Source organism: Ornithodoros turicata, chromosome 1 (assembly GCF_037126465.1).
Source record: "Ornithodoros turicata isolate Travis chromosome 1, ASM3712646v1, whole genome shotgun sequence".
In the NCBI taxonomy this organism is placed as follows: domain Eukaryota; kingdom Metazoa; phylum Arthropoda; class Arachnida; order Ixodida; family Argasidae; genus Ornithodoros; species Ornithodoros turicata.
The window spans coordinates 71378953-71390970 of NC_088201.1; the positions used below are offsets into that span (position 1 = coordinate 71378953).

General features: G+C 45.2%; 1 protein-coding gene across 1 annotated transcript in view; it reads right to left on the reverse strand.

The window, feature by feature from the left end:
• Nucleotides 1–1533: 1533 nt before the first annotated feature.
• The window catches only part of LOC135400571 (uncharacterized), a 36344-nt gene continuing 25859 nt past the window's right edge, over nt 1534–12018 (reverse strand). The window contains exons 2-4 of the mRNA XM_064632409.1: nt 11125–11207; nt 6152–6235; nt 1534–1830 (exon numbers count right to left, since the gene is read on the reverse strand). Of these exons, the coding sequence (XP_064488479.1) occupies nt 1688–1830; nt 6152–6235; nt 11125–11207 (310 nt within the window). The 3' untranslated portion in view covers nt 1534–1687. The remainder of the gene's footprint in view (nt 1831–6151; nt 6236–11124; nt 11208–12018) is intronic.

Below are 12018 nucleotides of genomic sequence, written 5' to 3' on the forward strand. Positions count from 1 at the left end.
GGGGAAGAGGACGTCCGTCAGAATGCTAGGCCTGGCAGATCTGGGCTATTGCACTATAGTATTGCACTGCCAGTAAGCAGAACTACATTTAGTCTTCAAACCACGACCAATCAAACAGGCACCGTTCTGCGTACGCTCCTTCGCTCCACTACTCATGTTTCTGACTTGTTTAATTTTTACTGCTCACGTGTAAAGGGAAATTTTGGGCGCTTGCTTAGTCACGTGTCCGTCCTATAGGGCTACACAACTGGCTTACTCCATTCCTGCTTCATTCGTCTGCATGGCGCCTCCTCTCTGCAGAGCAGACGCCGCAGCACGTGCGTGGGGCGCTAGCGGCGACACTCACAAGGACAATTGCGCTTCAACGTGTTAAAAAAGACGCTGAAAGCATACTTACTATACGTCCTCGTTTGACAGCTAGGTGAAAATTTGCGGAATGCAATATAGAGACCGATGTGTCCTCGTTCGGAGATTGACAGGCACTTGAACTCTAATGCTGACTTCGTTTACGTCCGAACCGTTTTGTTGTGAACCGGTTACCGCTATTATTGTTTTCAGTTCTGTTCCGGTTCGGGTTCAACAGTAGTGTCATAAAAATTGCGGTTCGGGTTCGGTTCGACACCCTGGTTACAATAATGTGGACAACAACTCACCATAAATGCTCCTGTACACTTTCTATGTACACCTCCAATGTATGAACACCTATGCCTAGGAACATACCCAATCTCAATGGAAATGTCCTGCTCTTTGTACAACTACTTCGGCGCAGCTTGATCTGCGTTATCCTTGCGCCAGATAAATATAAAATCAATCACTCAATCAAGCGACATATGTCTAAACCTTAAATCGCAAGGGCACCCCCTGTAGAGGGTACACTTGTGAAAAAGTTTGGGGGGTGTCACTGAACATTTGGGGTGTGTTAGGTGGTGTCGGGGGTCTGGATAAATCACTGTTCACCTCGGCCGCAATTTGTCGCACTGTTACTCGCCGTTACTCACGTAGCTAGGATGACGTGTTCATCAAGTGCGATATTTGCTGGCGCGACTGTAGATGGACATGTAAAACATGTTGGACATGATGGACGACCGTTTTGATGCGGTTCATTTGTCAATAGCTCTCGTCCTTCGCCAAACTGTTGACACCATTCGTACGCCCGTAAAATCGTTTGTTCCCCTATCACTTGCTACGTTGTCAAAACCTCAGGTACGTTAACGCTGTCCTTCATAAGAAATTTTATTATGTACCTATGCTCCATAACTAGTGACGCATCGCTCAGTGCAGGCGCCAAATATGTCATGCTCGGCGCAGAAAACTCCAGGAGGAAGACGTTATGTCCTCGACAAGTTTTATCGTGCTACAGTTATCCACGGATTTTATTTCGCACAGAAGTCTAGGTCACCCTTGAACAACTCTTGTGCCACGGAAAACACTGTGCTGAGACGAGCAGCGGTAGCCTTATCGTGATACGACATACCACGCATCTCCTTTCTACAACTGAGAATATTGGTTCCAGGCATTAAAGAATAGTAACTAACTAAGATTATCATTCGATACAAGAAGTTTAATCTCTCAGTTCGTGGTATCGTTGAGTGCCTCGCTGATTTACCATTACGTCTGACACAATCTGCAACTTTTAATGGATTTAACTTGTAATCAACGCTTGTTTCATTCTGTACATGCTTGCATTCTATCTGCCATTAGGAACCAAGGCACAGCGGGCGGGGTCATACGTTGATATCTTCTTGGGTCCACAGAGGAGGTCGTAGACGAACTCGCAACAGGGGTCCACGGGGGCTTCCAAGTTGTTTACCATCAAGAAACATCCAGTGCCTGCGAGGACAACGCATACTGTTGTTAGAAAGTCGTCACTACAGTGTTGCTGATATTTTTGATCAGATGTATTAAATGGGTGAAACTGTTTATTCCTTTCCGCGCTTTTAACATAATCTATCGAATAATCCTGGATTATGAAGCTGGTACTGCCCATGAGCGAGACAGCACAGCACAAACTGCGTGCCAGGGAGATTTCAGAGCGACGCGAAGCGCGTTTGTGTAAAAGGCAGCAAGGTGAGCGAGCGAGAATATCTTGCGAAAACGACGAAGACTTTGTTTGTTTTAACAAAAAAAAAAAAAAAAAAGAGGAGAGATTGAACTCGTCTTCCGACTTGACCTGCTACGACGAAGAGAACCTGACCGTATTTGACCGCTATGACCATAAGCGACGCCACGGTGCTAGGTCGGTGATCTAATTTTGCCCATTGAGTGTTCCTTAACGTGTGCAGAAATCTCAACACACTTCACCCCGTATTCCACGTCCCTCGCGGAAGACGGTGTATCAAAGTAACTTGTACGCTGCCACCAAGTTGCCGGCGTCCTCAACCTCGTATGCCCGCACCCGGAACCTTGGAATCAGTAGGCCAACACGCTACACACTGAGCTGCCGAGAATGGTTCTTCTACAATGCGAACGGGATGTCCGACAAGTGAGGATGCTTCCTGAAACCTACGAGGAGCGGCAAATAGGTCTATAAAACGGAACCGAAAAACCCGGGGTACCGACTCCGGAGCAGTGCACCTCCGAAAGATCGCGAACGTGCGTTGTGACCGACAAGTACTACGAGAAACATTTCCTAAAGGACCCATTTGGCGTGCGTGTGGAATGTGAGACCGCTTGTGGTTCAAGAAGGACGTCGGTGCTGTGAAGCAGCACGAGTTCCTGGTGTGCGCAACGTATAAGACGACGTTAACAGCCGGCAGGATTCCTTTTCTACCCAACAGCAACGACTTCGTGTACCCCGCGAAGCCTGCTCGCCTGCCACCCGTGAACTATATTGGGGAAAGGTTGTGTTGCCTAGGATCCGCTTCATGCACATCCGGAGATCAGTTCTGCATCGTGGGACATCAGTCAGCGTGGCTGTGGAGGTGGTCAAGGTGGACGTGGATTCGAATTCGGGTGCCGAATGCGCTGTCTTAGTGCTTTCCCGGGAATTTTCTCAGACAAGACGAGTGTCGGTACTGTTCCCTGTGAAGTCTGCCCAGGACACACGATTCCCGGCAGGCAGAAATAGCACACACAGAGAGAGAAGGAAGAACTGAAGCTATTGCTTGGGTTCCTATGCCACAGTACCCTGTGTACTGATATAATCCCCACAGCCCGCACGGGAACTGTTATAGACTGTGTCTTAGACCGTATGTCTGTATAGACTCTGCGTCAGGAGCAAAGACAAGCTACTGACGGCCAATTCCGTCAGCCACTTCACTCTCCATAGGCTTCTGCTGTGTCATCGTCAGGGAACGCCCACGATGAGCCCATCAATGCTCTCACATTTCACTGCAGTCCGGACAGCAATTTCTGTCACAACTTTTTTTCCTTTTCTCCTGTTGCAGTTGTAGTGGGGACAGTGGCGTATCTAGAGCTACCTGCGCCCATGGCAACATGGTTAACATGATGTCCTTAGGGATGCATTTTCGTGTGGTTCGCACTAGGTTTCACACTACAACCTCCCTAATGGCGGTTGCTTTAAATCATTTATGAATGTGCCAGGTTGAGTGCCCGACCCGGCACATTCACACCCGACCACATAATGGCGCCCCTGTTCACCTGGCGCCCATGGCACCTGTCCACACCTGCCACACACTAGATACGCCACTGAGTGGGGAGCGTATTTCATAGTGGAATGGGGTAAATATGACATGGTGCCATCTGTTTATGGCAAAAACGTGACGTTGACTTGGCAAGTTTCAGGGTTGAATTCAAGATATAGAATCTATATCAATTTGAATTTGATCAAATTACTTGCATTACGTGGCAAAAATTCCCTACAGATAAATAGCGTTGATCCTATATTTTTCCCCAGTGTACTTTCTTTGTGAAAATTTCTGATATAGTTACTGAAACATCCTCTATACCATATTTCACATATTGCGCTGCCTGTGCGTCGGAAGAGTACTGTGATAGCCGCTCGAAGAAACAGGTGATGATATCTTGGAGGCAATTCTCGTTCGATTAAACTCTGCTTCAGCCTCGCGACAAGAATAACAACTCAGCCAACTGCATTAGAAGTTCAGGAGTTAGTTATTAGAACACACTGGGCGTGGGATGCGTACAATACATTGGATACATTGTAATTGTTGCTATACGCGGCACATGTCTTCTCAAGGAATACGAGTCTGACTCATAAATACTGATACCTTGAGAAGCTTTTATGGCAGAAACGACATATGTCTTCAATATCCGAAATGAAGTCCCATATGTTCCTTGTTTTTTTTTTTTTTTTGCTTTTTTTTTTTGCCAAATTAACGTTGAGTCAAATTCTGGATCCCAGCGCGACACCCCATCTTGGGTTTATAGCTGCAAACTCTAGCTTTCACTATACTTTTGTATAGAACTACCTGCCATGAGGAAGTGAACCATGGACCAGAAAGGGTGCTTATCACAAGGCTCGAGGTCTGGGCTGTATGCTGAGAGAGACATTTCTTTAATACCTTCCAGCTCTTGAGTTTTTCCTGGGTCCTGGAGATGCATTGTCTTGCTGCAGGAACGGTGTACTTTCGGGACGCAGCAGCACACATTTGGGCAGAGTACAACTCGGCGGAGATGTCACGGCCATTTTGGACAAATCCGTGGTGCACCATACTATAAAGGTTTCATCGGACGAACCCTGCCCATTGAGAAAGACACTATGCTAGAGGCATGTGTCGAACCACTTATTTCCCGTATTAATATTCCCGGTGTATTAAAATCACCACGAAAAAAGACAAAATTATTATCACACGTCATGATACGACGTTTGACGAAATGTTGTCAGTCTGGATTTAAAGGTATTGTCGACACACTCACTCCTCCCTGAGTTTGCAAGATGTCAATTCGTGATGGACCACTAGGGAGCATACCTGGGTAAATTACTTCTAAAATGTAATTAAATTACATAGCTCATTACTCCAGTTAGAATTTAATTTAATTAAATTACATTACTCATTAGTGCAACTGAAATGTAATGAAATTACATTACAATTACTACGAAAAAGTAATAACATTACAACGTCATTACTTTGCCATTGTTGGCACACATGTTCCCGAGTTTTGTGGAAGGCACAAGGCACAAAAACACAAAAGTTGACGAAATTTTCCTTCCCCGAAATTCGGGGAAATGTATGCTGACACTATAACAACAGTTAGCTTGTACTGTTCTAGTTTTCTCTTCTACGTGTCAGGCTAGTGTGCCACGTATGACGTATCGTTCCACAATGTAGAGACGAATGTGACACACAGTGTCACGACAGCAGGAAGAGTGTCTGGAGGATGGGGCCCGCAAACAATGATTCTCCAAGGCTACAAACCGTTGACCGCCTGAAGAACGTTTGTTTCTGGGTGCCCTAACTAAAGCAACTGGCTCGTCGAAAGGAACTGACGTTCCCCGTGCCGATTGAGTGCGTCACCGTTCATTGTGGGCGTTCGAATTCTTTTAACTCGCCTGTCCCCAACTCTCTGGCAAGTGCAAAAACAGAACACACACTCGATTCTTTTGCAAAAAGGGATGAGTAATGTCATTAATATTACTGCCCAAATGTAATTAAATTACATTACAAGTTACATGATGTAAAAAGTAATGCATTACATTACAAATTACCGGGAACAGTAATTCATTACAGTAATGACATTACTACCCAGGTATGCTGTCAACGGGCTGGTACACAAATCATGTCACCTATTGTGAGCCGCCCGCCATTTGAGTTCATTTACTTCTTTTAATTCCATGTTGGCGCCGCGAGGCAACTGTGGCTATGAGCAGTATACATAGATAGAGTCTGGACAGCAGGAACGAGCAGGGGATAGAGTGGTTAGTATGCGTCCTGAACCGACTTCAGGGGGAACTGTGCCTACATTCCTTTGGAAATTCTGCCGGAAAATCCAGGGAAAACCTATGAGAGCACAGCCGGTGGTTGGATTCCAACCCAGCACCTCCCAGTCTTCAGCATGACCTTGGCTGCCACCAACGAACGGATGCTTTTAATTGATCGGTCATGCCGATGTTGGAAGTTCATTCAGGTGCCCTCTATTTACACTAGATAAACCTGACATCCGGCGGAAAAGCAGCTTGGTAACAAAAACGCCTCGCTCACCACCACTAGATGTACTGTCAATGTCTCACCGTTCAGCTGAGGAGCTTGAACCACAGCACATTTCCCGCAAGTGATGAACAAGAGCCTGTAAGACACGTAATCGGGGCTGGAGTCTGCAAAAACAAGAAGAAAATGATCACAACCGCAACATTTATACAGGTCAGTCGCGTGAGCATGCACGGTGATTTTGTATTTGAGAAAAATAAGCTTCGGAAGAAGGAAAACGACTGTTTCGTAAATACATCCAACATGGCGTTGCGAGGATAATCATCTAGTTCAGCGAGCAGATGATGACGATGAAGAAAAAAAAGGGGGCAAGTAAGTCGCGGCAAAAACGAAAGAAAGAAATGCACAATGCAAACGCGCGTAGCAAATAGTGCGTTTTGTGTGTGCCGGCGAAAAACACCCCGTCAGAGATGGTGTTTTCAATCGCGTGATTGCGGGACTGCGCGCGAAGCGTGCGAGCCTCAACCCAACCGCTCTGGACAAGCTTATACTGTAAAACCCTTTTATTTCGCGAGCTCTTAATTTTCGCGAATTTCGCGAATCGAGAAAATTCGCGAACTTTAAGGGCACGCTAAAATTTCAAAGCAGAGAAGGAGGAGCTCGAGGAACTCATCTAGCGCGCGAAATTTAGTGGTTGCGAATATATCTCTACTCGATTCGCGAAAATTTAGGGCTGCGAAATTAAAGGGTTTTACAGTATATTCATGAAAACTACAGCCTCTGCAAAAATAGTATTCAAAGACGTGGTGGGTGCGCCTTATGTCATATCGTTTTCTTACGTTTGCATATTTACATATATTTACTATAGTTTCTCAAAAAGAGCCACTGGATCAGTACACAGAGCTTTTACGCGTCGTCGTCCTGTGAACGTTCGGCAATTGCTGTAACTATTACGTGCGGTTTCCATTAACGGGACGGCTCGTCGTTCTGACTGTCTATCTATGTTGTTTTCTCCAGTGATATTGACTGGCCCTGACGAAGTTCCTGGGCGACGACCTTTTTGAAGCGCTTTACTTCGCCTAATATTCCTATGTGTGTTCTGGTTTTCTTTCATAATACACGCTTATCCAGTGCTGATGTACTTGTTTGGCGCAAGGTACAATAAATACTGCTACCGTCTGGGTGTCTACGATGGAGAAAACACCCACGCTCTGAGGTGTCGGTGCGTCCCCGTCGGAAAAGACAACACATATTGACAGCCCACGGGACCCACATAACATAAGACACCCATAAGGGACATAAGGGACCCATAAGACAGCATCGGCGTGACGCCGCCGCCTCCTTCAACGTGCTCTACGCCGCCGCCGGTAAAAACGCCCACGGCGCACACCTCTACTCTGTACCCCTATTTAGTGACTCCATGGGCGACGACTGCCGCCAGTATGTTGGCCGGAGCGCGATTGTTTTTCGGTGGTGGATTCGGATTTGGTGTCGTGCCGTGCCGGATTTCATTGCTCTCCCGGGGAGTCGGGTGCTCACTCTAGATCGACCAGTGGGATTCGCCATAGTCAACATACACTACAACAAACACTTGACTGGTCAAAAACTTTGCACCATAGCTCTCCTTCCAAGCATGTTCTGTATGATTGTATTTCATGGTGGTCTGGATGATTTAATGATTGGTTATAACATGACATCGATTCACTTAGGGGCGTCGGAAGTCCTTCACGGCAAGGCGGGGTGGGGGGTGGGGGGGGGGGCTAACCTAACCCAACCTACCCTTATGGAAAATTGATTTTTACTTTCCACAGACTTCTTGTGTACTTGTTGTCTCCTCACTTGACAGCCTATCGACTTGGACTTCTTGTTGATCAAGTCAACAGGATCTTCTGTGGATCACGTCTGTACTGTTTGATGACTACATTATGTTTATTCCCTGTAGAGGATGCATACAGGCAGCGCTTGTTGAAATCTTGTTGACTTCCTGTACTCCTTTTCGGGAGCAACGGAAGATCTCCCCAATGACCATTTCGAAGTCTAGATACAACGATATGGTAGTTGTTGATGCGCTGCATTCCTTCTTTCCCACTCGAACCTGGGGCCGACCCGGAAAGTCACTTGGATAAGGGAGGGGGTATTGACGGAACGCGTAACTAGGGAGGGGAGAGGGGGTACGCCGAGGGGGGTACGGGAGTATGATCCACATATCAAAAGGAACATTCAAAAAGACAGACGTTTCACAGAAGAAATTCCGTTTTACAAAGAAGATATTCCTGCGCAAGCGGGAAAATTTCGGTTGGAAACAAGCAAGTTTCGGTTTCCATTCTGATGTTCTTATGAAATAGCTCCGCACAAGAACATGATCAAAACAAACATGGCTCCTTGAGCAGAAAACGAATTTAATAAATATTCTGAAGATAAATTACGACTTAATCACGTACAGTATCTGCTTCTAGTGTGAGATAGGTGGTTTGAAATATGAACTTCTACTGCGACGCTTTCTTTGTTTGGTTGTTGCACACGGCACGGTGCAAACGGTGTACATCCTGCAGGAAGTGTTCCTTTGATCTGTTTTGTACTAATTGTGCCGCCGTACGTTCCTGCCGTTGTAATTCGCTTCTGTAATCCGGCGATAGTTACTCAGTGTCATGTTCACATGAGCGGGCATTGTTTGGGTGTAGCCATCAATGTTGAGCGTCAATCATGTTAGGACGTGGTTTCCGTTACTAGATTTCTAGTCGCCGCTGGAGGCACTGCCGCACTAACCTAACCTAACCTATCACTAAACTAACCTAAGACATCATAAAGTGGATAGTTTTTTAGATCAGTCTAGTGCGGCTGTGGCAGCTTGCCTTGCCTTCCCAAATCCGTTTCGATAATGAAGTGAAGTCAACTTTCAAATGGTGACCCCTGCCAAAGGAATGCCGAAATGCTCTTCACTTTCATCCTGCATTGCAAGACTCCTCTTTTAACATTGTGTTCTGATTAAGTATATAGCTTACAAAGATTTGTAGAAGTAACCGACATTGTACTAAGCATAGCAGCGACAAAGAGGAGTCAATGCACAGAGAAAAAAAAGCCGTGGCAGATGAGGCAATGTTCCTAGCAGTACTGGCTATAAATAAGTGTTAGTGAAGTGCAATAAGGTATTGCGTTTCTTTTTCCGGTGTGTTTCCTCTTTGTTGTTTGCATATTTATTTTAGAGGGTCAAGTGCCGTACGTCGTTCTCATTGCGTACATGTTTCATGACTGCATTGTAAAGTGTAGTGTGCTGTAGCCAGCAAAAGTTGCAACCAGAATTTTTCAAGTAAATTCGCAGTGCCGAAATCAACTTGAGTACAGGGAGTGAGCGTAGTACATAAGCTGACACAAGAAAAGAGGAGTGCATCATAAGCCAGCTGAGAAAGACAGAGCTGAAACAGCTTCAAGCTAAAGAAAGGCGTCATGCCGACTCATCCTGTTAAGCCATGTGGTGCAGCACAGTAAAAAGTGGTGGCTATGGAAACCTGTAAAAAGTTGTATTGTAAATAAAAGAACACGCTACGCGACCAGTGGTGAGAAATTTGTAGAACGTATTCAAGAAGGCAACACAGAAATAAGTTGACTTTCTGCAAGCATTTGTCTGCAGAAAGTAATGGGCCATAAGTCAACAGGAAATAAACTAGTGTGGTGACACAAGAGTTGTGTGGAAAGTCCATAGAAAAATGCAGGAACTTTCTGCAGGCAAATGTCTACAGAAAATAATGGGCCACAAGTCAACAAGAAATAAACTAGCTATGTCAACACAGGATCAACTGCTAGTCAGTAGAAAGTATGTAGGTTCTGTTGAGTTTTGTCTGTCGACTATAAACAGAAAGATAACAGCAATTTTTAACCTAACCTCGAGCAGAGCATTACGGTACATGGCTCTAGATTGAGAAGTGCGGAAAAATACAAAAAAGGGGGCCATTGATAAACTTATTAGTAATGACTCGTTCAAGGAATTTGATGGCGTTGGATGTTGTGATGTTCATGGGGAACGCCATCTCGCGTTTCTGATTACCTTGAGGCGAAAAATAAATTGTTAGAGCAGCAAAAACTGAAACAGTTATTGTTGCGGTTTCATTAAATGTGGTAAGACAAATTTCGAGGAGTAAGCGAGGGGTGGCGTGTTTCTTTATTTTCTGTTTTAGTCCTCGTCAACAGTGAAATGGTTTCGTCTGCAAACGAGAATAACAACAACAACAATAAATGAGGAAGTGATGATGACATGGGATGTTTCCCCGTGGTAGCCACAGGACCCTGCCCCACTTCACAGTGGTTAATATGAGAGGATGAATTATGGTGAAAGTGAAGCGACGACAGGTCGGAGTTCTGTTTAGAGCTCTTCGAGGACTCGTCTCGCCCACTCTCCATCGACGAAGGGGCGCTGCGTATGAAAAGTTCTGGCTCGTGCCATTTTTACCTATGGGTATGGGAGCGAAGGAAGAGAAGAAGATACGATAATAAAAGAACCCGTGTTGTTCGGTAAAGCAGGTGACCACGGTGGAAAAGACACAGTGTGAATAACGGCGACAAGCGCAATGGTGTGGATTTGGGCAAGTTGGTGAAGATCCATGACACAAGAAAACGCTTGGTTTGTGTAATTCTTCACAAAGACGCTTGGTTTGTTTCCTTCTATCTGTCCTCGTCTCTGCGTCGTTTTCTTGTGTCATGGCGACTAGCGACAGCAGCACGTCGCCTTGCCGTTGTCGTTCGCCGTCCCCGCTCTTGCCGTATGTGCGAACTAGCCTTAAACGTGGTGTGCCGTGTGTCGAGATTTCGGCGCCAGTTAAAGAACCCTCAGGGGGGCAAAATCAATGCACAGACCCGACCACTGTGGCATCGCTCATGATCACAATTGTCTCGCGACGTAAAGCCCCAGATTATATTATTGATAGTCACAACGAAGCTACTGTGGAGATCAAAATATGTTTCCATAGAATGAAACAACGGGCAGCGCATCATTACATAGTCATATGAATACGTCTGATCATAAAAGTTGAAAGTTGTAGTGTACCTAGTGCTTGATACCTACCTTTACCAAGTGGAAATAGAACGTTGTTCTTGACAGTGTAACACGGTGATGACGCAACACCAAAGGTTTTGTCCTCCACGATACTAGAATCACAGAGCAGTGTTAGTCGGTGAACAACAGCTGATAACACTCAACAAGTTGATCGGGCAAAAGTTTTTCACATGTAAAATAATTTGAACGAACGTACACAAATGACACATGAACGAACGTGTGCGTGATCCATTCGTTGTCAGTATACCTGGAATATCGGTATGTGTGACAATAGCTAGGGCTCCAGATTTTCATGTTGAAATCTGAACAGCATACGCCGGTAAAATTTAAAGCAATTCGCATTCACGCAGAAAAAATCCGCTTTTGGGTCCGGTCATTTGCATGTCAAAATGAAGAACTTCATGTTTCTATTAAAAAAAGTGAGGTTCGCTTGGCAGTGCTCAAAGTTCGATTGAAAAAAAAGCCTTCCTAAATGGCGGGCAAAGTTTCCAAAGGTAATTGCCGAAAGTCCCACAATGCTCCGGCGAGTACGTCGCCAGTTAGATTTTTTTTTTTACGTTCTGTGAAACACCCGGTATATTATAGGGTGTCCCAGAAAACGTGTAATCGAATTACAATTAAAAAAAAAAAAAAACTACGCCACGTAGAATGCGGTCAACGGCACTTCTTCTTACTATATTTTTGCCACCTCCTGATGTGAATGTCTCGAGACGTCATTGTGTCGAAACGTAAGTTTTATTATGTAAATTTTTGCGACCTGAACTCGGAAATTTGCCAATTAAAGGTCGCTTTTCTATCCCATCAATATGAAGAGCGTGCCGAATTTAGTCAAACTCATGGTAATTGCCAGGGATATTAGTGAGTTTTAGTATACCGTTGATAAGGTTATCGTGCCTATCGGAA